At 43.5% G+C, this 26,593-nt stretch overlaps 2 protein-coding genes across 4 annotated transcripts in view; one reads left to right on the plus strand and one right to left on the minus strand.

The window, feature by feature from the left end:
• TBC1D7 (TBC1 domain family member 7) overlaps positions 1 to 26,593 on the plus strand; it is a 43,754-nt gene that overhangs the window by 13,507 nt on the left and 3,654 nt on the right. For 2 of the 3 annotated variants that reach the window (XM_035126292.2, XM_035126294.2), the window contains exon 9: positions 1,444 to 1,540. The gene's annotated coding sequence lies outside the window, so the exon portion shown is untranslated. Of the gene's footprint in view, positions 1 to 1,443; positions 1,541 to 26,593 lie in introns of those variants that run through there. The other variant, XR_009558057.1, reaches the window with a different exon arrangement.
• Positions 5,857 to 26,593, minus strand: part of PHACTR1 (phosphatase and actin regulator 1) — a 108,734-nt gene continuing 87,997 nt past the window's right edge. Inside the window, exons 9-13 of the mRNA XM_035126288.2 lie at positions 22,526 to 22,581; positions 20,999 to 21,060; positions 11,556 to 11,696; positions 8,629 to 8,705; positions 5,857 to 7,211 (exon numbers count right to left, since the gene is read on the minus strand). Of these exons, the coding sequence (XP_034982179.2) occupies positions 7,196 to 7,211; positions 8,629 to 8,705; positions 11,556 to 11,696; positions 20,999 to 21,060; positions 22,526 to 22,581 (352 nt within the window). The 3' untranslated portion in view covers positions 5,857 to 7,195. The remainder of the gene's footprint in view (positions 7,212 to 8,628; positions 8,706 to 11,555; positions 11,697 to 20,998; positions 21,061 to 22,525; positions 22,582 to 26,593) is intronic.

Genomic DNA, 26,593 nt, shown 5'->3' on the forward strand with positions numbered 1-26,593 from the left:
CAGGAGCCATAATGAGGGACTTGATTGACTTTTTTATTCTCTAGAATAGATTTCTGCCTGGTTTTCTCTCACTCATTCCTCATGGCACTAATTTGGCTTTACTTCAAGAAATCTGGTTAAACTGAGATGTTCTCCTGAGCAAGAGCTGCCTCTTAAAACCCTGTTGCAGATTTTTAGATCTTTGCAAGGTCCTCCCATAGGGTTAGGAAACTGGCCATACAGGCCTTGCCTCCAGGGCTACCTCCTGAGGATGCTCTTTCCCCACTGCACTGGAATGAACAGAAACCAGCTTTGGCAGAGCTTCCCCCTGGGGAAATAAGAGGAGGCAACTCAAGGTACATAACAGAGTAATTCTGTTGGTTTCTCCTGCTCTTTATATAAGGGACTAGAACTCTTTGCATGTGCCTTGGTTCACATTTGGGAGCTGTCAAGGGGTACAGCTAAGGTTGTTGGTCCTTGGGATATGTTTAGTTCAAAATTTGATCCCTGATTTGTTTGCTTGTTTATAGAAATCATGTTCAGTGGTAGCCCCTGGCTGGAGCTAAAGAGTCCCAAATACATAATTTTTAAACTAGGTGCTGGTGATGACTACTGTGTAGGCTTCTGAATTATCCTTATTATCTTGACCAGGGCTATTTTTTTGAGCCGGAACTCACCGGAACTCCGTTCCGGCACCTCTCCAGTGGGCGCTATTGCCATTATAAGAGAAAAAGGGAGGCGTTCAGGGTGAGCTCCGGCACCTCATTTTCTAGGAAAATAGCTGCTCTTGAGCCATTTTTATCTGGTTTTTAGTTCTGGGATTGACAGACCTGTGGAAGGGGGCACTCTGAGAGCTAGATGATGTGGGAGCATCCCTGTCAGTTTTGCCGGCTCTCTGAACAGCTCTTGATACTGTGAATTTAAGATTATCTCTGTTGGATCAGGCCAGAGACCTATCCAGTCCAGCATTCTTTTTGCCCTGATGGGCCTCCAGATGGCTGTGAGAAGCCTGCAAGCAGCATATGATGGCACCTTCTCCTTCCTGCTGCTGTTCCCCAGGACCAAGTGGTGTAGTGGCTCTGATCCTGAAGACAGTATATAGCTATTCAGACTTGTAGCCATTGGTACCCATGAATTAGCCTGATTTTAAAGTCAATCCAATCTGGTGGCCATCATTATTACAACTTGTGGCAGCAAATTCCATCATTCAGCTATGCACTGTGTGAAGAAGTACCTCTTTTTTGCTTGTGTTGAATCGCCCAGCCTTCAGCTTCATTGGACTACAGGTTCTGGTATTATGAAGCAGGAGCAAAGCCTTTTCTCCATTCACTTCCTACACCTCAATCATGACCCTGGTTCATCGCCTTGTTTCTAAACTTGTGTCTCCTCAGGTGACGCAGCTTTTCATTTTGGAAGTGTTGCTCCAACTCCCCTGATCACTTTGGTTTTCTACTCCCTTTTCAGATCCACCCAGCATGTGAAACCATCACCAGCCAACCTGCAAGATCCCTCCAGTCCTGGTAGGCAGTTGAGCACTGACAATAAAATATTGATTCTCACAGGCTTGGTATGTGAAGTCCTTTTTAACTAAAATAAAACGCCAGGTTCCTTTGCCTTTCAAAAGGTCCCTCTGTGCTGCCCTTCCTCGCATCATTGTTTGCTTTTAATTTTAAATTGTTTAAAAATTTAGTTGCCTTGGGCATGCCCAGTGATGTGGAAAGTTGGGACTTAAGTAGAGGAGTGTTCACTCAACAGCTCCTTTATTCTCTTCGCTTCCTTCGACCACTCTGTTTCCTTATCTTATGTAGCAAGGAGAAGTGTTCCCCCTATGCCTGAGTCTTTTGCTCCCTGTGTGCCTTGCCAGTGTTTGAGCTGCAGCTCCTATCTGGCACAAGAGTTTGAATCCAAAACTTACGCAGGGCAGCAGCTTGGGGAAGAGTGCCCTAGATAACCAGCCTCATGTTTCCTGCACCCTTTGTGTTTGGAAAGTCTCTTCCACCATCCCACCCACTTGTCAACTTTAATCATGCCCCAGTCCTCTGTGCTCACCTCCATATTGTTGTTCCTCAGAATGTTAGTACTTTCATACAATAGTAGTGTTATATAACCCATTATTACATTAGACCATGTAACAGATCCTAACTGGTTAACCAGTTGAAGTGTGTAGGGTGGCAACTGTGCCCATTTTAGATGATGCTAGCAGAATATTGACACCCTTCCCCCCCACATTTCAGCCTTCTGCTTTATTAATTTGGGAAACTGTCAGTCTTGCAGAATGCTCAGCTCTCCCAATCAGTGTGCTTAAACCACCGATTACTTTAATGTGGCAGAGAATGTGGTCAGTAGGCGCTTTCTGATAAAATCCCCATTTTATGTTTCACCGATGTTGGTGTTAACTGTCTTCCATCAACTGCGTCAATTAGTGCATGAATGCTGAGACGCACAGCTGTGAACCACTATTTAAAGCTCAGGTGCCAGACTATTTAAAAAACCCCAGAAACCCCCAAACCTTTTCCTCTGTGGCACACTGGTACTTGAAGTTGATGCGATGAGTTAAACGAGCTGTGCTGAACTTTTCACACGAACAGCAATTTTAGATCAATGTTTTTTAAAGGCTGCGAGAAGCCTTCTGCAGTGTCCAGAAGTCAAGCAAATGCCGCCATTTAAATGTCAGTGGAAAGTCCATATCTAATCACCCTGTTGTATGTACAAAGAATTAGACTGTGGAGAGTGTTTTCCTTTTCTGTGTTGTGTTATTCAGTTTGTGGCATGTTCTTTCATCAACTCTGTTTCGTGTTTGGGGGTGGGAGGTGATGAAAGCAAGTAAGCCTTTTGGTGGAGACCCAACTAGTTATGTAGAATCTAGGGTTGGCATATACTCAGAAACTTTTTGGCAAAATCTCAAAGGAAAAAAGCTAAACATATTTGCCAACGTTTGTGTCTAGATTTTCACTTTTTGAAATATGGAAACCCTAGTAGAATCAGTGCACTAACTATAGTGTTTGGGGGTTTTCTTTATAAATGAGGCAAGGCCTTTCATTTTCTGAAATAATTATACATTTTCTTGTTATAATAATAATCGGGGCTTTTCCCCCAGCTGGAGCTCACTAGAGCTCAACTCCGGCACCTCTCAGGTGGGTGCCATTGCCATTCTAAGAGAAGCTCTTTTTGTAGGAAAATAGCACTGTAAGGCTCTGTCAGAGCTACACCAGTGTAATTCTTTCATCCTGGCACAGCAGTGTGAGTGGTGGCAGCAGGCGAGACTTGCCCCTATTCCAGGCTCCTTTTGGCTCAGTCACATGACCTAGCAAGTTACACTGGCAAAAAGGGTGTCTAAGTCAAAAAAAATGTGTAAGTGAATTACACCAGCATAATTTACCTTGGCATATATTACACTGGCTTCCTATAGTTTGGATTGCTCTGCCAGCCACTCAAATGATGCTGATTTATACTTCCTGTTTATCTGTGTTCCTTGTTAGGTTTCCTGCACGCTAGAGGGAGCAATTACACAGAGAAAGGCCCCTTTAGGCTTTTAGCCGCTATCCTTTTGTCATTCAGCATTCAGTGGGTTCTGGTTTGTTGTTGTTTACTGTTTGTACTGAGACTCAAGTTGCTGTTTAGTGGCCTGGAAACCTAAACAGGAAGGAAGGCAGCATATTCGAAGTAAATAAATGAGATGTCGCTTCCCTGCAGCTTGGCATTTGATTGCAGCCGTGCATCATAAATAACTGTAGAATCGATAGCAGGCAAGAAACAAGACCATGTTTTTTCTTTTAAAATGATTTTTTTAAAGAAACTGCATACATCAGAGACAATTTAAATACCATGCAGTTTCAATATGTACAAAAACCCTAGGATGTAGAGATTCAGTTTTAGTGTTTCCTCTAGGTATTTACATTTTGTTCTGGTTTTTACTTTCCCCCCATACAGCCATAATCTGTTAAATTACAATACTGGAAGATCACAGGTTTGACTGTCAACACATTCACTCCTATACAAAGACAAAACTATGTACATACACTTGACTTGGAGAGTAACTGGAAAATGCACTGGTTCCAGAATCACTGAGATGCTCAGGCGTACCCTTCCCTTGCTTTTCTGTTCACACAAGAATAAAGTTCGGCTGGACGAACAGGCAGGCGGAGGGAATAATTTTCAACCCTGTTTGCCATATGCAGCAACATCATCTGTGCCCTTTTTCAAATCACTACCCCTTGACAGATTTTGAGGGAGGGAGGAAATGGTTTTTGTCCACCCAGTAAGAGAAATGGCAGCTCTGTGCGAGATAACCGTCATCTGCATGTGAATCATAGAGGCATATTTAAGTGAATGCAAAAGTTCACTGCTCATGCTAGGGGAAATAAATGAGACATCTAGGCAACCCCTGCTGAAATGAATGGAAGCAGGACGACAGTAAAGCCCATCTCCATAGATTTCAGAGGGAAAGGTTTGCATTAGGCATTTGTAAGTGGAGTGCACACCAGACGCCCCGTCACCTAGGATCACTGTGCTAGGGGAACAGCTGAATGGCTCTGCTCCAGACAAGACAAGCATTAAGCAGACTTGAAAAGCAAGCCATTTTTCATAGGAGAGTTTCGCTAGATCCATTTCTACGTTACAAGGGGAAATAAATATCCATTTGTTTACTGCTACTTTTTGGAAGTGAATACAGTGCATTGCCTTGATCCAATAATTGGCTTCTTTGTTTGTTTGCATGGTAGGGACACTGAGCTTTTGGAACAGGTGTTTTGCATACATAAGGCTGCTAGGAACCTGCCTGCCTGCAGAAAACAAGCAAACCCAATGTTCCATGCAATATCCCATTGCATGCAGGTAAAGGAAGCCGCTAAGGGTTGGCAGAGTGGAACCATCTATTTCCAAATTTACCAGCGGGCACAACGGCAACACAGTATGTCGTCACTCCCAGATCAGCTCAATTGTATCTTAATGTAGGGCAAGGGGGCATCTTCAAAGAAGTGCCACTTGAGTACTAGCTCTGGAAGATGCTCCTCTGCACATGGATAACATTGGGCTGAGCGCTAGGTCTTGAAAAGCTACAAGACTTGTATCATGAATAGGCGCCCCAATTGCATGTGTTAAGTGCTAAGCTGATAGCCCAGCCTACTTGGAGATTAATGTTGGCAGAAATGTCAGGAAAGACTCAGCATACTACTTTAACCAATTGCATCACAAACCACAGTAAAACCAGAATAAGTGGTACCAAAATTCCTTCCCATGAAATAATATTTCATGATTCCTCTAGAGTTCAGGGGCAGGGAGCTGCAAGTGTCGCTGTATTAGCAACGGACACATTTCAGATCCAGCCAATGGTTGCTGACATACTTTCCTGTGCAAGTTTTACTTGCACAGAATTTGGCAATCTTATTGCTAGGAGGAAATGTTCTACCTTGTCTGGTTTGTAACCGTAGCCATAATTTGTATTTTTAACTGGGAGGCACACAGGAGATACCAGCAGGAAAATCAACCCCTTGTGCGTCCTCCAAGCCACTCAGTAAAGAATGCTGAGCCTTTTTCCTGTGCTTCAACGAAGAAAGCAGACCCATAACCACACCTTGTGAACCCCCTGGCATGCTACCACACAACTGTTGATAAATGCAAGGGACTGAGGATCTGTAATAGGTAAAAGCTTTTCACAGCATTGTGCCCACCCAGCTGTGGTGCCCAGTGATGGTGGGGAATGCCTTATCACCCCAGTGTAGCCTCCTCAGCTTAACAGGCTTGTTTTTATTTGACTTGGGCTGAGGAAGAGAGAAGGCCTTTTCCTCGGGGTGAGGAGAAAATGCAGGTTACCAGAGTGTTCTGTTCAAAAAGAAAAGTTATGCTGCCCTATACAAACTTTCCGAAGCAAATAAATGGACAGTATTATTGTTATTTTCTTAACACCAGTGGAAAAGTGTGAGGAGTGAACTTTGCTTGGGAGAGGCATGCTCAGGGCTCAGCTGCTGAAAGAGAATGGGGGTTCCTTACCAGGAGGCATCAAATTGGTGGGCTTAGCCAAAGTGCTTTCAAAGACAGGGATCTGGAACACTATCCAATGTGCAAGGGTCATCCTATTAAGAGAAGAGCCAATGCCTTAATAACAAAAAAACCCAAACAAAACCACCCCCCTCCACAAATCCAATTCAAATGCTTTGGTTCTCAGTATCATGCTGGGACATTCATGACAACATATTTTGTCATTTACACCAGGTAGTGTTGTATACAACAGAAATCCCAGCTCTTAAAAAATAAACGTATCCAAGCACACAGAGCAAAATTGACCCTACAATGATCTCGAGCTCCTTTCTTCTCTGCATTGCACACCTTACGGAACCTGCAGCATCTAAGTAAAGTTGGCGTGCTGTATCAATTCGGTTAACTGGCAGAGCTGCTCTGCCATCCAGCCTCTTTATGCAGGTGCAAATGAAAGCAGGAAGTTACCAAGCAGGGCAAAAGGCATCCTGACTCGTTCTGTCCATAAAGGTAATAAGCATGTTACTGAAAATCCCTGTAATCGGCAACAATTTCAAAACATCACTTTTTGCAGCAAAGGGGGGGGGGGTTCCACTTGAATGAAAGAGATGGGTGACAAGGAATCTTCTGGGTGTTTCCCTCACAAAACAAATGAGTGACAGCCAGCCAGCCAGCCAAGAGATCCTCCAGGGATGATTCTTGTGAAGTGTCAAAGATAGGTAGATCCTCTGAGCGGGTCTTGGCCTTCCCCCGCATCTTTCTAAGGTGCTCTCAAACAGAAAGAAGTGTTTGCTCAAAGTGTTGACCCAGAAGGATGGTAGGCCTCGCCCGAGCTTTTATCCAGCAGGTATCTATGTCCAACACCAACTGCCTTCAGCTTTCTTTGGAGTCAGATGGGAGATGCTTGAAGGAAGACAGGATGCATCAACGGCTGATCTTGGATGAGGGATGGGGAATCCACACAGCAGAGTTTCGAATATGAGTGCCAACTCCTGGCCCGATTCTCGCCATGGGTGGCTTCGGTTGCTGAAAGTTGTGCCAACATGTCTCATGATGTAGTTCTACCAATACAGGAAAACACAAGTTTCCCTGTCTTCTTCTTCTTCTTCTTCCTCCTCCTCCTCCTCTTGGTTTTAAAAAGGCAGTCCAGGAAATTTACATTGTACATTAACAGAGAAGTGAATGGTACCAGCACTTATGGTTCTTTCCAGATATGTTTTGAAGATGGTGGAGTGCTCAATTTCTATGGTCTATGAAACCTAAAATTAAAAAAGGGAACAAAGCAGGGAAAGAAAGTAAATCCAATTGTGTTGGAACAACGAGTCAACCAATTTGATTGTTGCATTCCCCCCCCCTCCAAACATTCAGAATCATGACAGAGCTTTGGGTCTGAAATATCCAATAAAAACCTAATCCCTCAACAGCCCTGAGAATCATGGAGAAGTGAGTTGGGAGTGGCTGTGGGAACGAAGACCTCTCAACAATTCATCCTGATAGGTAGGATGGCACATAGCAGCCTTCCCCAACCTGGTGCCCGCCAGACATTTTGAAGTAAAACTACCATCAGCATGCTGGCTGGGGCAGATGTAGTGTGTAGTGGAAAGCATCTGGGGGGCACCAGGTTGGGGAAGAACTGGGTAGCCGAAGGACTGCCAGGCTGTCTTCCTGGGAAGGGAAGCGGTTAATTCTACCCAAAGCCACTGTGGCTGTCCTAGCTGACTTGCACATTCTAAGAATCCCCAATTATATTCCTCCACCAGAGAGTCATTCATACATAAAACTACCGTGCAACTGTTGTATGAACTACACTGCAATATGTCATAAGAGCTTCCGGGGTCTTTTCTTTTACACAGTATTTCAGTCTCATAAGAGCTCCTTCATCTGCCATAAGAGAAAAGCAACACACACACATATTAAGTCTGCCCATTACTCATTTCCATAATGGCACAAAGATCTCATTACCTTCCTAATGATTTTATAATGTGGGCTTATTGGGGGTTTGTGTAATTGGGATGACTCAACAGCATATAAATCAAGATGTTGGGAGGGTAGGTACAAATAGACATGGAAAATGAGCCCCGCTGGTGTCCTGTCACAGGGTTAGGAGGGTAGGATTCTGTGTTCAAATAGATAAGGGGTTTCCCAGTGTAACTGGTCCGTACACAAACACACTCCATGCAACATTCAATTCTTTGGTCTGACCCAGCAGGACTCTTTGTAAGTTCTTAAATTCTGTGATACAAAGTTGAGTGGTACATCAACATTTTCAGAAACAGAAAGGTAGACCTTTGTTATACATCTGGAAAAAGTTCCAGGGCTACCCCCCTTGCATAATAATAATAGTAGTAGTAGTAAATATATGTATACACCATTCTCGCCATGTTTTTGCTTCTATGGAAATGAAGCTGTGGATGTAGTTGCAAGTTTCACTGCATATAGCCCAAGGCTTTTTGCAAGCCTTACATCTAGTAATACTACAGATCAATAGTATACAAAAAAAATAAAAATAAAAATACATATTGACAATGAAGGGCTCCTGGAGATTATTATTTTTTAAACCAAATATTGGTCAGGGCTACATATGGGCCTTATGCTGATGGAGTTTGTACTGGAAACCTGCTTTTTCAGTCTTTTTAAAAATTATTATTATTATTATTTTAAAAAGCTTCATCTCACCTTGTTAAATGCCTGCTTAATTCGTGAACTTCCATTTCAGTGCTTTTAAACTCGTTGAGCTCTTTACGAATTGCCGCCTGCAGGGGACAAAAAGAAGCATGTAAATATGCAGCTGAAAAGCAGTGTGGAGGTACACTCCAATTTTCTAAATTATGAATAGATGGGCACTAAATGGAAAGTGGTCCGTCTCTTACCAGATCAGTAGCTTGCTAGAGCCACCACTCGGAATCTGATTCGTTATAGCAGCCTGGGTGACACTTGGGATGCTCACCTGTCAGTGTGTTGTGCACCTGAATCCAACACATAGACTAGAAGCAAGGGCCACGGTCTAATGGGATGTTTCTCCCAAGTACGCATGCACAGAATTGCAGGCTATTTTAAGAAAAGGGGAACTATTCTAGCTGCTGTGAACAGGGAGGAAATTAATTCTTTAGATATAAGGGTAGAATTTGGGGTTAAATCTAGTGAGAGTAAAACAAGTGCCGAATTCAGATAGATTTGTTTTGTGATTTTGGAGGTCAGATAAAAGACTTTCCCCCCAAAAGGCATGGACCATGGTACTCTCTCCAAATATGAAAACAGGAACCTCGTGCAGTTTTTGATCCTCAAAATGGCTTGTGCTCTAGAAGGCAAAAACTCATGCACTTGTAAATACTGAGTGCGCATTTGACATATGATGGCTGTATTTTATTTCAAAAGGGGGGGGGGGGGAACGACAGTCCACGTTGCATGAGCTTTTGCCTGCTAGACATAGAAGAAGCCATGAGGCAGAGACATACTTCTTGAGTTCCCTTGTCCTTTGTTGGTGAGTTTGGTACTAATGATTTTATAATGTGGGCTTATTGGGGGTTTGTGTAATCGACATCGACAATGTAATTGGGATGACTCGACGATTTGCTGCTAACGCTGCTGAAGACCCAACAACCTCAGACCACATTTCAATTTCTGCTAGAGATTCTTCTACATCAATCTTATAGTGTCAAAAGAATTTTCAAAAGGGGTATATCACATCTTTCAAGACGAAGTCAAATCTTGTCCGTCAGGAGCATGGGCAAATACCATGGAGCATTAACGGTCTTTTAGTGAAAGCTGTCAGTTTGACTTTCCTCCAAGCTGTGATGAAGTATCCTCACAAACAGGAATAGACATGCCACTAACTGCAGGAGGACAATCAAGGCTGCAAAGATGAACTCTCTGGAAGAGTGCACATGACCTCTTCTTATAGCACACAAATGTTGAGTGATTTATAATGTATCTGTGTTATCTCCTATGCTGCTTATTTTTCACCATAGGTTCTGTGATGGCAGAGAATCAATGGGGGCTTGATAGGCTAGTCTGTGTCCTGAGAGGCCAGATCTAACTCAGACCTAACCAAGACTGCAGTTTTTAAGAGAGCTGGGTGTGGTTTGAAAGGGGTACTATTTTCCATGGAAAAATACCTTTTATTCTACTGTCTCCAGTCAAACAGTTTTGGGAGATAGGTGTAGATAGGTGGTGTGTTGCAAGAAGGCCTCTTTTTGTAACTCAAGATACTTGGTACATTAAACCAGACATTAAAGAGACTACTGGGATTGAGAATAAAGATTGACAAAACACAGTTTGCCTAAGCCCTAAACTATCACCTTAAGAAACACAGACCTTATTGATGTATTGTCACTCCATGGCTGAATATGTGGCAAGCCTGAGTGTCATGGTAAGTAAACACAGAATAATTTCTTATCTCAGTTCTGTGGTATCCTTTACAGAAACAGCTTGCAAAATCTATTCCTCTGGTGGAAGTACTCAGCAAAAAAATGCATGTAAGTGTTGTCAACAAGGTATTTCACAAATAATTACAGGCTTGAGTTCCCTCATGCCAGGTTTGGTGGAGGTGTAAATGTCCCACAGATTTTACTGAAATTAATAGAAATTTAAGCAAGTGTAAACTAATGTTTGTGATGGAAAAATTAAAGAGACTTGGCAGAAAAAGCACACAAAATCCAGTTGTGGCTCCATTAAACAGGCATGTTTTAAGAAGCAATTCTTTTGCAAATTCCTTGTATGAGCTGACCTGAACTGCACCTTCTAGTCTATTGTGCAGATCCGAACACAGTCATCCTTTGGTTTTTGTACTTCCCCAAATGATGCAATTTTTGGCTCAACAGCTTATAAAAATGTGTACATCAAGCTAAAAACACACTTAAGCATTAGTTCTTTGGGAGAAAAGATGTTCAAAAATGCATATTTAAATATGAATTTCTGTGCATCGAAGAAACCATAGATTAATTAACAAATGGGATGGGAGGGGTGGCCAACTCCCAAGAGACTGTGATCTACTCACAGAGTTAAAAAGTGGCGGTGATCTACCCCCTTTTGGGGGGTTCAGGTTGAGCTTTTTTTTAAGAAGGAGGAAGGCCCATTTTTTAGGGGTTCAGGTCAAAGTTGTAGGGCTTTTTTAGGGGGAAGGAAAGCCCAATTTCTTTGGGGTGCAGGGCAAAAATGTTGAGCTTTTTTTAGGGAAGTCAAAGTTGTTGAGCTTCTTTGGGGCGAGCCAGTGGTCTATCAGTGATCTACCACAGACGACCAGTGATTTACAGGTAGATCATGATCTACCTGTTGGACGTGCCTGGAATAGACTTATGCAAGGACCTTGTGGAGCACTGCAGAGGGTGCTGGGCTGCAGCTCCCTTCATCAGTGACTATGGACCGTGGTGGCTGGGGCTAATGAAAGTTACAGTCCTACGTTGGCTACCCCTGCATTAGACCAATGCTCAAGCCCAAGGCTTCCCCTAAGCCAGTGTTTCTCAACCAGTGTGCCTCCAGATGTTTTGGGACTACAACTCCCATCATTCCTGACCACTGGTCTTGCTAGCTAGGGATGATGGGAGTTGTATTCCCAAAACATCTGGAGGCACACTGGTTGAGAAACACTGCCCTAAGCTATGTACCTTGTCAGCAGCTGTGAGCCGTGTCCATGGCTTGTCTGCCCGCCTGTCGTAGTCCTGAGCATCTGCCACTTCCACATAATCACTAAAGCGGATGAGAATTTTCCTTTCGCGCAGCTCTTCTACTGTAGGCCTTTGACTTAGCTGTAGGGAAAAAGAGAAGTGTTCCAAAATGTCATTCTTCCCCAAAGCGCTATGCTGATTTCTTGCGCTGACCAAAGGGAAGGGAAGAGAGAAAGTTAAAAGAAATGCTGCTTTATTTTCCAGTTCCTCATCTATGTCCAGTGGCTGGTTTTTAATCGCTGTTTCTGCCATCTTAACATTAGATGTGAGGCCACCAAGAGACATCCCTCGTACTAAAAGGCTGCCTATTATTTCTGAATACTGGAGCATGGCTAGACTGAATGCATGATTTGTTAATTTCACACCCACCACTGATTCTTCATAACTCCATCAAACGTTGAGGGAGTCCAGTCAGGGCACCTTGTTAAAGGGCCTTCTTGGTGGTGGCATCGTGGATGTGCAACACCCACTTTTCAAAAACTAGAGAAAACTTACCTGATCTGTCAGACTGTAGAGACACATGGAGGAAATTAACTCTGCTTTCCTTGTTTGCTGTTTATGATTCTCCATTTATTCAATTTCATACATTTTGGCAAGGAGGTAGTTCGTAAATATTAAAATAAATAAATCTGACAGTTCCAAATTGATCTGAAAAGTTGACTGAGAAGCGTAGCTGCTGCTGCTTCTTTGGTATCTCATACTCTTGGAGGGGCTAACCGGTGCAATGAGACCCCAAAGTGACAGTCAATTGGTAAAGCGATGCCAATATATATTTGAGCAAGGGACGTGCAAATATTCTCACAACTCCATGACAAACTGATGCCCTGTTCCCAGGGTGCTTTGAAGCAGTTGGAACATGCATCCAAACTGATTAAATATTGCACTTCACCCACTACTGATGTGCCGTTTCTGACCTGACTGAAAAAGAAGCACAATTACAAATGGCCTGATCAGAGACACGGCATCTCAAAAAGACTGTATTCTGTGACCTGACACAAGCAACTGGAGGTGCCATGTGTTCTATATAAAATCACCCTGGGTTCAGTGACTTAACAATAAACTTGTTGGCAGGACGTTTTGCTGCATTCTCAGAGCTTGTCAAACTATCTCCAACGGCCTGAAGGTGGACCTGGAGGCTTTTCTGCTTTTCAGAGTTGGTGTAAAAGTATTCTAGGTGAATACAATATTTCTTAAACCAGCTTTGCTGAGAACAGCTCTGATATGTCACCCCAAGTTGACAGTAAAGGTACACCCAAAAGGAAGGCCCATTTTTTCATATCAGAAAAAATAACTCAATTGCTAGTGTACGTTTTCCCATAGAAAGTAAGGCTGAAGTATGTTGATTAAGCTTCCCCAGTTGTTACTTCCAGCCCAATTATATGCACATTTACTCAGAATATGGGGCAATATTCAGATATGCTGTTGGTGGCTAACCAACTGAAAGAGTGCGTGGCATGCAACAATCTTCATTGTACCAAAACAATTATTTATAATGCAGTGATGTTAAAAAAAAAAAAGGACAACAGTGCTGAGAGAGGTCTTCACAAATTTGTCATACTTCTGACATACTGTTAAGTCCATATATTTAATAGCTGGTGATAGGCATTTACCCAAGAGCAGAGTATGGCTGAAAAGGACGTCTATTCCCCTTGAATGCACTGAACTTTTAATAAAGCAGAATTACAGGGATTTTCAAAGGAATGGGGCAACCTGTTGAGATCAGTATGTTACATAAATGCCTCTCTTAAATTATGCCCAATCAGTTTCTTCTTTGGAACCATAGATAAGAGCAGCATTTTTGTCCCATTTGTCAGGAGCTACCCTAATCACAATTCTGGAAGAATGCTGCAACCCTAAATTTGATCTTAGGTCCTAAGCTTCTGTTGATACTAGGCCTTATATCTTACAACTATCTAAACTGATTTTACGGTTAATTTAATTTACATTCAATAATGGGTGAATTAAGGGCTTTCCTTTCACGGCCATGCCAGTGGAGATTCAATGGCAAGCCATAGGGCTGTCTAAAATAGAATCCTTCCCCCAGCCTATAGAAGAGGCGAGGAACCTGAAATGAAATAGCTGAATTCACTTTGGGACTTGGGGAAAGGCTTACCTACTCCATGCTACTCATGGGAGCATGGCCACGCTACCCAGCAGATTTAGATACATTAATCTCACAGGATTTGGGTTGTACCTTTTGGCATTAGCAATATGCTTGCATCCAGAAATAAGTATGACCTTGTAATGTCAATCCAACAATGGCCTCATGCTTTATGATCTGATACTGGTGCAGCAGTTGATAACCTAATCTTAAATGTGTTTTTGGACTGGGATGTGCGGACTATGAAGAATATCATGCCACTTCTACTAAAATGCCATTAACTGGAAAAGTGGCTGGAAGCTTATGGATGTCAACAAAATTGGTCCCAGTGATTCAGCAAAAGTGGTTGTTATAGGGGGTACAACCCCCCCCCCCCCAGAATTTTTCAGAGATGCAGGGTTGTATTAAGGTGAGCAGAATTCCAGTCACTTCCCCTTCCTCTCTTCCCCCATGTAGCTCTCTCCACTTCTCTTCAAAATCTGCTCTAGAGCATTGGAGGAGCCTCTACAGGAGATTCTGAGGCCATGCAGGGAGCTGAAGGGGGAAGGAGAGGAGAGGAAAGCTAGAGCTGTGTGAGTGGAACTCCAGTCGTGCTGGGTTGGATAAAGCCCAAGTCTTTTAATGCTGTGTCACAATGCACATGCATAAAGTTCATTTCGCTGTCGGCTGCACACAAAATTCTGCATGCAACAGGCCTCTTGGATGGAAAACATTTTTCCTATCTAAGCATTACGAAACGCTTATGAAGCCATGTGCTGCCTAGAGCAGAGTAATAATTCTACTCTAATACAGTGAAAGCCCCCAAGCAGGTTATAAATACAATCAGGGACTATAGCTTGGATTTCTCATCCTTCGGTGCATAGGTCACCAAAAAGACCTTTGTCTTTTTTTTATGAACTATGCATCTAGGCCTGCCTGGAATCTCTGTTTGCCAACCCATTCCTTTGAGCTTGAATCCTAACAGTTGAAAGCATCTCACCAGAGACCAGGGGCACGGAACCGTTTTTCAGAGGGCTGCATTCCCGTCTGGGAAATCTGAAGGATCCGTGGTGGTGGGTGGAGCCAAAGGCAAAGGTGGGCGGAGCAATACATGTAAATGTTAGCGTTGTGAAGTAGGGCTGGTTTGCATACACCTCTGCCTTTATTCTCCAGCCAGATTCCTGGAGTTCAATGATATATTCCAGCCAGGCAAAAATACAAGGGAGTGTGGTATAATGAGAGTCTCGAGGGCCAAGAAGACAGGCTTGGAGGGATATATTTGGCCTTCTGAGGTTCCCAACTCTGCCATAAACCAAGAAAGGATGCTCTATAACATCCCTGTGCAAGGCTTGCAGATTCCCCCCCCCCCATGTACAAAACAGTAGCCTTATTCTATGCGGCCTAAGGGTGCATCTTGTGCTTCCCCATTACACAGTGACAGCTAAATTTGAGTTGCAGACATCACTGAACTACAAAGAGGACATTTTTATCTTTGCTGCTGCCGCCGCCACTGCCATCATCATCATAACTCCACAATGATTATTTATTTCGCATGTGGTCCTAAACCAAATAAGCAACAAGTCCCCTGAAACCTGACACTGGGAATATCAAAGATTGGATTAAAAGCTTGTGCACTCAAAAGCAAATGTGGAATTGCATCCTCTCTGTTCATGTGATGTTTCCCCACCACAGCATAAATTAAGGACGAAGTGCCAGCGTTATCACGGAGTTCAAAGCTTTGGGCTGTTTGTCACAGATTCTGGATGCTATTCAAATGAAAAACATAATGTCCTTATTTATATTTTCGTGATGACAAGGGATCAAAAAAGAAGAACTTGTAAGCTAAATATAGACTTAAAACAATGATTTAGACTGAATAGTGAAGTCACTTTCTACTGTCATCAGCACATTCTGTGTTTTCAGGGAATAAGAGAAAAGTGATGCTTGAGTACAGGACAGCAGGAATTTTCACACTGATCTGACTCTCTGGAGCTGAGACAGGCAACTTTAGGGCCTGCGGGATTATATTTGACCTATTAAGGGTTTCCCCCCCAGCCTGGGCATGTGACTCATTCATGGACTGACTGCTCCAGGGGGAGATCTTTAGTGGGAGGGATATGACCTATGGGCATTGCTTAGTCCCTGCTCCAGAGGAAACTGGGCTAGGTGAACAAGTCTTAAGAAAGCAAGACTCCCTTGTCATAAATAATTACAACTGTGATTTTAAAGCAATTAACGTGTCTTGTGATGGTTGGGAAAACGCTAACGGAATGAAGCCTTTGAACAGAAAGGAGGAAACGCTTAATCTGCTTTGTAAGGAAATGAGCTTGGGTTCTATCCAGTTATCTTCCTCATCCTGTCCTTTGCCTGACTGAGGCTTTCATCGCCCATCCATATAGGAAGCTTCTGATATTTTGGGTTAATGCTTTAGAACACGATTGGGAGTGAAGATGTCCTATATATAGATTGTGGCACGGCTCAAGCTGAACCTGACCCTAAAATTCCCCGTGTACTCCCAGGGAGGCTCACCTGGCACCTTCGTCACATATCTTTAGGCATCAGGCAAAAACTTTCCTCTACAACCAGGCCTTTGGCTAATTAAACAATCTATATGGCCTTTTAAATTGGGGTGGGGGGTAATTGTTTTTGCTTGTTACTATGTTGTGCATTTTTTTAAATACTGTAAACCACCCTGTGATCCTCAAAAGTTGGTATAGAAATTTAATAAATAAAATAAACTATAAATATATAAACAAGATAAAAAGCAAGCTTGAAAGGAACAGGTACGGTTCCTTAAGAATATAGCCAAGCAGGGGCTGAAGGCTTGGAGCAAGTACAAGTTACTACCAGGGCCTTAAAACCATAATATGCTCACTGAGCATTAGGCTGCCCTGTGGCCCTCTGCATATTTGAAGCACTGATTCCACTACAAATGTAGGGTGTGGCACAGAATTCTGCCCAAGACCAAGATATCTAGAGCAGCGGTTAGAAGGAATATGGGCAAGAACTGAATCGCAGCAACAGCTTGTATGCAGGTATTAACAGCGCAGGACACAAACAGCAAAGGCCACTTGCACTCTTGCCAAAGCTAGCGACATTTGTCCATATTTCCCATATTATAGCACATGCAAAAACATCAATGCAACGCGTTCTCTCTCAAGTAAGCTCTTGGATGCCTTTACACAGCCGACATTTTCTAGCTTTCACAGCACTTCCATGTAAGGAACTGACTTAGTTGATGCCTGTGACAATCATGAAAAAGCACCCTTGAACTTGACTTTGTTTTCACACCACTAAATAAGCACAACCCACTGGGGATTTCTGGTGCCTAAGCTTTATGGCACAAATAGGGAGCTGTGCGGGAGAACCTTCCTTGGCACAACTCTCACTCATTTTAAGGAAGTGTGTTCAAGAGATGCTCCCAGTGTTCTGCTACGACTATACCAGTGAAGCGAGCAGACTGGGTATATTCAGATAATCCCTCACTGTTTCATTGGCCTCACTTGGCAGTTCTAAGTGTATGGCTAGAACTGAGTGTCATGTTCCCACAAAACCACAGAAGTCCGGAGAAGGAAGGTGGTGATAGTACTTGGCTTTCCATTTTGTTGGACCCCATGGGCAATTGGTTGGCCAAATGGCCAGATTCACCAAATGAGATAGTACAACAGTTATGATGTGATAAATCAGTGTTGGGGGACCTTTGTCCAGGTGTTGTTGGACTAAAACTTCCCTCTGCTCCAGCCAGCATAGCCAATGGTCAGGGATGATGCAAGCTGTAGTTCTGCAACATCTTGACTGCAATGGGATCTCCACCCCGCCCCCTCCAGAAAAGTACCGTAGTTGTCTAAATCTCACCAGAGCTATCTATGCTACTATAAATAGCATGACTCATTGGTGGTCAACCTTCTGGGCAATTGCGCCAAAGTATGTACCAGGCTCCTACATACTGCACAGAATATATGCAGCCCACTCACGGTGCCTTGGAGTGCCTCTTGACTATGCTGTTGATCCAGGGACCAGGCAGCAATGCTCTGCCTTTGCTGAAGACAAGTCGGTTTGCCTTCCGGGCCCACTAGGAACAATGCAAGCTCTCACTGTCTGTGTCATCAGCTGGCTACAAATACCCTCAAATATCCACACCTGTGCTGCAGCTTAAATAAATGAAAGCTGTTCATTTCAAACGTTGATACTAAGCCAATTTCCAGTCCAGTATCTCACAAAGCTGAATTCCCCCGGCTTCCAAAACAGGGCAGACCAACATGGGTGGGGCTACCATGCGAAGCCACAATCCAGGAATATAAAATAACATCCTAGGCAAAATGTCTACGAGAAGCATGAAACGTCGTCTGACATGCTGAGAATTTCCTTGGCGTTTCAGCTATTACTATGACAACAACTCAGGTGTTGATAATGTCCTGTCGTGTTACCCCTTCCCTCTTTGTTGCATCAGCACACCTGTTTCTTGCAGGAGTCAGTGTCCAGAGGCAGAAAATCCAATTTGTAGCAGCACAAAAACCTCCTGCCTATTTGGGTTTAAGACAAGGTGGTGAAGGCCGAATGTGTCTAAGACAGGGGCCAAGAGTGGCACAGGGGATTCTGCCCCTTGAAGTTTCTTTGTTTTCAATGAGAAACACAATTTATCCAAATTAACAGCAGCTTCTGTTTTCTCACCTAATCTCCTCCTCCTCTGGCTGGTCACACCACTCTCAAGATCCCATTATTTCTAACACTCTGCCGCTGCTCTGAGACAACAGGAGGTCAACGGAGAAAATGACTGACCTGCAAATCATTTGCTAACATGGTTTTGCTTTATAAATGAAACAGAGGCACAGAGAGAAAGAGACTGCCTTTATGCAGCGGGGGTAACAAAGTTATGTAAATAGGAAGACAATAAGCTGTCTTATATGGACTCAAACCAATGACCCATCTAGCTCATTACTGCCCACACTGCCGGGCAGCAGCTCTCCACAATTTCAGACAGGGTTCTCCACCAGCCTACTTGGTGATGCCGGGGGTTGAATCTGGGATCGTCTGTATGCCAAAAAGATGCTCTATCACTGAACTATGGCCCTTACCCATCCTGAAAATGTGCTCTGAATTTCAGAGGCTGCAGGTTAATGTGCACAGTCAATCCAAAGTTAAACACTCCCACTCAACAGGATTCTAAGATGCTTAGGGCAGCATTCAAAGAAAGTAGTTCCATTAGTGCAAAGACTTGTGGCTGTCCTGTGGAACTTCCCCTCCCTCTCCTCTCAATGCATGTGTGGCGCAATGGTTAGAGTGCTGGACTATGACCTGGGAGACCAGGGTTCGAAACCCATCCCCACCGCACTCAGCCATGAAGCTCACTGGGTGATCTTGGGACAGCTACCATCTCTTAGCCTAACGTATCTCTCAGGATTGTTGTGAGGATGAAATGGGGAGAATGAGAACTATGTACATCACCCTGAGATCCTTGGAAGATAAAGGTGGTATATATAGATGTAATAAAGGAAATAAATGCAATTAAAAGTTGCAACTAAATCTATCAGCTTACAAGAAAGAGTGGTTTGTAAAGGCCTGTTTTCATGAGTTCAGGTAAATATGTGTTGACGTTGGTGTAATTTTCATGCATTAGAAGGTTTTCCGATCTTTTACATAAATATTCTCTCAAAAAAACTTACACTGTTCTCTAATGATTTATTCCCATCTGGTTCAAATGTGACAAATAACCAGGCTTTCATTCTTAAACATCTATTCTTCAGTTTAATGTATCACGAGTGGCGTTGGGGAGATGTCACATTCAACAAGAACAGAATTAGGCTAACGCTGAGCGCTTTTGAAAAAAGCAACACTAAACCTTCACAAAGCATTTCCTGCTGCACAGCCTAATATTTCCTTTTTGTGTGGTTTTACTCTAAAGGAATAACAATCATCTTTTCCTTCTGGAGTAGTACTCTCTGTGCTGCTTGCTTTTTGCTGCCTGTCTGATCTTGAGAAGATAAATTTAGCATATGAAGATTCATGCACAAATAGATAAATGGGTGATCTCTTATACAGACTGAAAAACAGGAACTGCTATATATTGGATGGAGAAGCATGGCTGCATGTGAGCTTACACCATCATGCATACAAGATAATGTGTAATGGATGCATGCTGTATGTATGACTAAACCCTGCAATTTTCCACCTCGAAAAACTGATGAAGGATTACAGTCAGGAATAGGCTCGCTGACTAAACCGACCAGCTCACAGTTCCACTTAAAATTGTTCAACTTTAAGCTTAAGGCAGTAATCCTATGTGCACTTATATATGAGAGTAAGTCCCACTGAACCCAGTGGAACTTGCATCTGAGTAAACATCCATAGGATTGAGCGGTAAACCCTATTGATGTTGATAATGATATTGATATTGATACTACTACTATACTGCCGTTCATGTGAGGATCGCAGGGCCATTTACTATATAAAAAACACACAAAAATAAATAACATAGTAACAAGCAAAAACAATACACCCCTGTTTAAAAAGTGATCGATTGTTTCATTCACCAAAGGCTGGAGGGAAGAAAATGTTTCGGACACATCAAGGCCATATTTATCTGGTTAATTTTTTAGATTTTTTTTTTGCACTTTCCATTCTGTCCTATGTCTGTCTGTCTCATATCCCTCCAACCTACAGGAACAGCAGCCTGTTTTCACTACAGAAAAGCGGTGCCCCGGTAATTTCCCCAGTGAATGAGTGGAGCACTGAGAAACTTTGCTTCTTCCTGGTCAGCAAGGCAGCTACGCCAAGGTTTGGCAGAGTGTGTCATCTGAAATCAGACTTATGCTTAAGCTACCTTCTTGCTAACCATGAGCTGTTTGGACAGTATGCAAAGCCAAACCTTGGTTTAGCTGTCACACCATGCTGAGCTAAAAGGACTGGGGAAAAGCAACGCCTTACCTGTTTGACTTACCATGAGGTGCAAACCAGGGTGACCTGCTAAGCACTTGACATTTTTGGAGCCCCAAGCAGTTTGCTGAGCCCCTGACTGGCTGCTTTCAGCTTGGTGACTCACATTGCATGGAGACGTACCCCAACTACATGAATGCATTGCAATACCCAGGAATATCCCTCTGAAGCTTTCAAAAGAGGTAACTACAGAAAATGTTTCAAGGGTTCTTTCTAAAGAAGCTAGTGCAGTTTGCACAAACTATGCTCAGCAATTTTTTTAAAAAAAGCACACCACAAAAACAGAGTCAAAAATGGCAATGAATTAAAAGATTCAGTTAAAAGCTTTAAGGGCCCCCAAGAATGGAAGGAAGTAGCAGTAACTTCTCACCTTGCGTGTTAATCTTCTCTTTATCTCCCGTTTTTCTTCCTGCTCTTCTTGCTCATTCCGCGCTGGAAAAGATTTACGGTGTTGTAGACTGGTTGTACACGTGAAATATGAAAAATCTGGCAAGCACTGGGATGGGGTTATTGATATTTTGGTCTTTCCCTTCCGAGGGATGCCTGGGAGCAGTCAACTTCCTGCTACCTCTTCCCCAACACCTTCCTTTGTACACCTTGCAAAACATCCAAATCCTTTTTCCTCTGGCTAAGTGCTGGCATGAATTTCATTCCTTTAACTGGGCTCAGTTCATGCCAACTATTAGGCAGGGAGCCAAGGGGCTTCCTGAGCCACTACCTCTGTGCCTCAGGGTCTATCAGCTGTGGGGGGGGGGGGAAGAGAGGAACGATACCACTGCCAGCCTCAGTGCAGAGCACAGGGATAAGGCAAGCAGCTCAGGGTTCAGTCTGATGCTTTTAGGGAACAGCTTCTGGAATGAGTCCCAGAAGCATTGCACATACAAGAAGAGAGTTTGTGGCAATGAGCCATCCATGCAGCTCGGTTGCATCTGATCCCATGAACTGAGCTTTGCAAGTCTCAACGCTCAGCATCCTCTATGATGCCTACTGAGACCCATCACTACATTCTTTCAAATATATGCAGTTACAAACACCATTGGTTACAGCTGATGCAGCCAGTGAAAAGATGTAAATGGGCCTATTTTGCTGATTTATTTTTTAACCTACAGCAGGAAAATAGGTAATAGCCAGGGCCCAGCTGCAGGTACCTGGATATACACCTCTGCGTTTAAAATTAAGTGTTTGTTTAGCACATTGTTGTTGTTTTAAACAGTATTTTTCCCCCAAAAAAGAAAAACTTGAAAAATTGCTTTGGGGAGGCTTTGTAATTGTCAAAAGGGACAGCCAATTAACACTGTGCACATCCTTAATATGCAAAATGGAAGAGTGGGTTTCCCCCAAGTGCAATCCTTAAATGTACTTGTATATCTGACCTAAAGGAGGTGAGTGCGGTACCAGAGTAAGGAGGCCACTCAAATCACATGTTTCTCGACAAATCCTTAGTTTCCAAAAGCACAACCTACTCATTATAATTCAGTTGCTAACTACATCAAGCTTAGACATACAGGGTGGTATCCAATGCACTGTAGGGATGTAACCCTATGCACATTGACCTGGAAGTAAATCCTGCTTAAATCAGTGGAACTTACTTCTGAGTAAACATGCACAGGAGTGTATTGCAAAAGAACAAGAGCATAACCTGGACTTCCTTGGTTGACAACTTGTGACTCAAAGATGTTCTCCCCTAAGTACCAAACTGAAAATGCTGATAGCTGTTTGAGACAAGTGCTGTGAATATAGCTTCACAGGAAATCTGCTTTGAAGGAGGACAGTAATAAAAGGGCAACGAAAACATGCTTGTCCCTAGCAGAGAGAGGGGTGGAGCGGAAGGGGCCCTTTGCCCAGAGACCCAAGTACGCCATCTCCCCATACCCCTCACAAGTTTGTAGTTACTCACGTTTGAGAATGTTCCTCTGCTCCAATTCTTCAGCAGTTGGCCTCTGGCTCAGTCGTCTGCGGAAAAAGCTCAGGATCAATTTCTGGACCATATCATGCCCTCGGACATTCAGTGTGCTCCCAAGTTACTCTTTGCCCCATAATGCAGAAACTGGGAAGATGACTTTGCCCTGGCATGATGTGCCCTGGTAGGTTCCTCCCCGCTGCTGACCAAGGGGAAACCAAACATGCTGTGTCTTATCAGGAATGCTCCTACCATCTCCACCTCAGGCTAACTGGCTGAGAGATAAGATGCAGGTGTCTCGACTTGTCATCTTCTTCCCTCCCTACCCTTGCAAGCATGACAAGCTCCGTTCCGTGCTCTTCCTTCTCTACGCTTATGTCAGCCTCCAAACTGTGGCCTGCTTGTCCAAAGAGGCAGTGAAACAAAGGCGGCTAACAGCCCAGAAACGACGCCGAAGCATGGTTAGCACAATAATGGCTCTTTTTTGCCTCCTCAGTCCTCACTTTCCCTCTGAAAACCTTTATGCAATTTTTTAATGACGAATTAACAGTGGTCAAATGCACTTTCTCCTGCCAGCGTATATTTTGCCTACAACAAACACAAGCACATGGTGTAAAGGGCAAGCATATTCTAGGACGTAAGAGCAGCCAAGGAGCTGGGGGGGGGGGGAAGTGAGGTAAGAAAAACATAGATGGCTGAGAACACTGTTGTTCCGAACCCGCTGCGACATTCAATAGCAGTTTTGTCTCTGGCTTCAAGTAACTCCTTCTCCCTAAGGCCACAGATGGTTATTAGTGGCGCTGAAAGCTGTCCTCTACGTTTTCAAATGCTTTCTTCCCCTAAGAGGCTTCCCTTAGAATTTCTCAGCAGGTGTGGGGGTTTCAGCTTGCCTTACTGTTGCAAGGTGGTCAAGGGTGATGTGTGTGTGTGTGTTACTTTCCAGCAAACATTGCTCTAGCACTCTGCAGCCTCCCCAGCTGCCCTCGCTTCCCAATTTGAAAAATCCCCTTCAGCGAAGTTATCCCCTGGCCTTCTATTGGAGCGATGGCACCAGGGGAGGCTACAGAGTGCAGACCACCGGTAATTCATAGAATGAAAAAGGGATACTTAACAAGCAGCCCTTGCCACCTTAAAAGTGAAGTAAGCATGATGAAAAAATCTTGCACCCTACCCATGAGAACTTCACAGAAATCTTATCTTCCCTTTGATAATTTTCAGTTATCTTTTCTCGCTAACTGATGCGACTATACTTAGGGAGGTGGGAAACACAGGAGAATTTTTTGGCACAGCACTAATGATTACTCAAATATAATTCATCTGTAGTTTATCAATATAATCAAAGCTTGATCTCCAAGGGTACAAACCTGCAGGAAGTTCTCCTATGCTAAGTCCTAACCATATGAATGGAACTACCAGAGAAAGGTATGCCTGCTCTGCTCCCATTCATCTCAATGGGGCGTGTGTAAGAGAACGTCCCAGCAGATTGTTCCTTGTGGATTAATTTGGCCATATTGCGTTTGCATTTGCTGGCTCCATAGCCTCTTTCTTTTGTATTTTAAAGGCTGAAGAGAGACATATAAGGGAAATGGCAGTTCGAGTGGGACCCTCACCTGTAGTTCAAACTAGGGGATGCCTCAAGCATTTGATCAAGGGTGCTCACAAACACTGACCAAAAGCCTTTCATCAGATGCTTGAGAGCAGTATTGAGATGAACACAGACTTGTGTGCAGGGCTGCCTTCTGCCCAGTCCTGTAAAGTGGCACCTGCACCTTCCATAGCCTGAAGGTGAAGAAACTTACCTTCAGGCTGGCAGAAGGAAAGGCATTCTACCAACACCCCTGGTAGGAGAGATGCTGCATAGACCAGTTGCATTTTCCCCATTGGGGACACTGGGAACTGTTGCATCGCCAGTGGGAAAGGAGAAGGCAAAGGAGAAGGCCCTCAGGGGGCCTGGTCATTTGATGGGAGCTGCATGCCCCATATCACTGTCCGACAGCAGTTGCTAGTCACCTGATCAGCAGTTGCAGTGACCTCCTTTGAACTTTTGACAGGCATCAATCACCTGACACCATTATGAGATTGAGTGACTGACAGGCGACCATAAAAGTTGGCTTGTGGGGTGAGTAATTAAGGAACTGGCCCCCGGGCCTGATCCAGCTTTGACTTAGGAAGTCTCAGTTGCATCCCCAATGGGAAAGACCTTGCCAGGTCTCAGAGCCTCTGCAATTATGGTGGGCACTGCTGTCTTCTGCAAGTAGATTTTTTCATCAGGGTGATGGCATGAGAGAAAGGGCTACATCCACCTCAACCATATCTTCTTAAGTGAGCCTTCATGGCTGTTACTAAGTACAAATAAACCTGCTACATAACTCAGGCCCAATGTAAGAGAAGATGAGAGTTACGGTTCATATAATTTTGGAATCAATGAAAATACGAGAAACTGGCAGAGTGCTTTAAAAAAGGTCAGGATCATGCCACGTGTGTTCAGAATGAACCTATATTCAAGGGCACGCTTTAAAAGGGGACAGCTCTGTTTAAGTACCGCTAATCACAATTATTATCCTTACAGTGCGCAGCCAGTGTTACAAAGAGGATGTTTGAAAGAGTTCACCTTAGGACTGCAAAGCAATTAGACGCGTGGCTTTATCTAGCTGGGCCTGGGAATAAAAATATAAAGCTGCACAGTTCAGCACTGCAATGGGTAGCTTTGTTGTGCTCATTGCAACACGTAGCAAGCATGTTATGTAATGGCTTTTCAGAAGCCTTATTAGAACAGCTTGTTAAAAGGAGGAACACAGACTGTGGAAGCAAGCATTTTCACGGAAATGTTAAAGGGGTTTTGAACCTCGCAGAAAAGGAAAGTAGGTAAAGGCTGCCAACCATCAACTGCAAAAGTATGTTAACACTGTCCATTTCCAATTGTCCTGAACCCTTTAGCTTTTAGCACAGCAGAAGCAAAAAAACCCACAGCATTTCAGAGTATCTGCCCCGCCAAATAACTACAACAAAGATGCCAAGCTTTTTGTCTATATTTGAGATTTTGGTGAACCTTCGGCAGCTATCCTAACTCAAAGGGATACCTGATCTATATTCAACCATATTGAAGCTACGTGACTGTTGACTTTATTCACTCACTAGAGCAGTGTAGTGTAGTGGTTAGTGTGTTGGACTAAGACCTGGGAGACCAGGGTTCAAATCCCCACTCAGCCATGAAGCTCACTGGGTGACCCTGGGCCAGTCAGTGCCTCTCAGCCTAACCTACCTCACAGGGTGGTTGTGGGGATTAAATGAGGAGAGGTAGAACCATGTATGCTCCTTGGAGAAAAAGGTGAAATATAAATGCAAAGAAGAAATAATAGAAAAGTAAAAAAAATTGCCCAGGATAAACAAGGCACCATTGGGAGGGGGTTGGGAAGACATTAACTAAAAGCATGCACTGTGTGATGTCAAGAAATTTGACAAGAACATCTATAAAATTGGAATCTAGTCCTGAACACTCAGTGAGTGAACTGACAGTTTTATAACTCTGGCAAGTTTTTGACTGTTAGAGCACAATGATTTCAGACTTCTCAGTGCACTGCAAAGAGATAAAAAATAAAGTCATCACTCTCCTTAAAGGAAAAAAAAAAGGGGGGGGGGAATTCCAGAGCAACAATAACCCAAGCAATCAGTCAGTATTTTATGGGAGAATTGCTGCTCAGTTTTCAAAACCTCTTTCATATCGTTACTGCCACACACTCTCAATATCATTGTAGAGTTCTCTTTCATCTGCCAAAAGCAACAAGAAAAGCTTCTTCCTTCTTTTATTTCTGTCGGTAGGGATCAGCTTTCAAGCTTCTTTCCCACCACTGCCAACCTCTTTGTGTCCCAATCATCGGCGGAGGTTAGGGATGGCTGTCCTATAAGCTGCTGTGCTCAGGACCGTTTTGAGTTGGTTCTGGGATCTGGCCCTATGCCAAGGGCTGGTCAAGCTGCAGCCATCTACACAGCTGTGTGTGTGTATATATGTCTCTGTGTTTATATAAATACACTATTTTTTCCAAGAAAAAAGTGCCAGTACTCCCC

This window comes from Zootoca vivipara, chromosome 8, assembly GCF_963506605.1.
Source record: "Zootoca vivipara chromosome 8, rZooViv1.1, whole genome shotgun sequence".
NCBI classification, from domain to species: domain Eukaryota; kingdom Metazoa; phylum Chordata; class Lepidosauria; order Squamata; family Lacertidae; genus Zootoca; species Zootoca vivipara.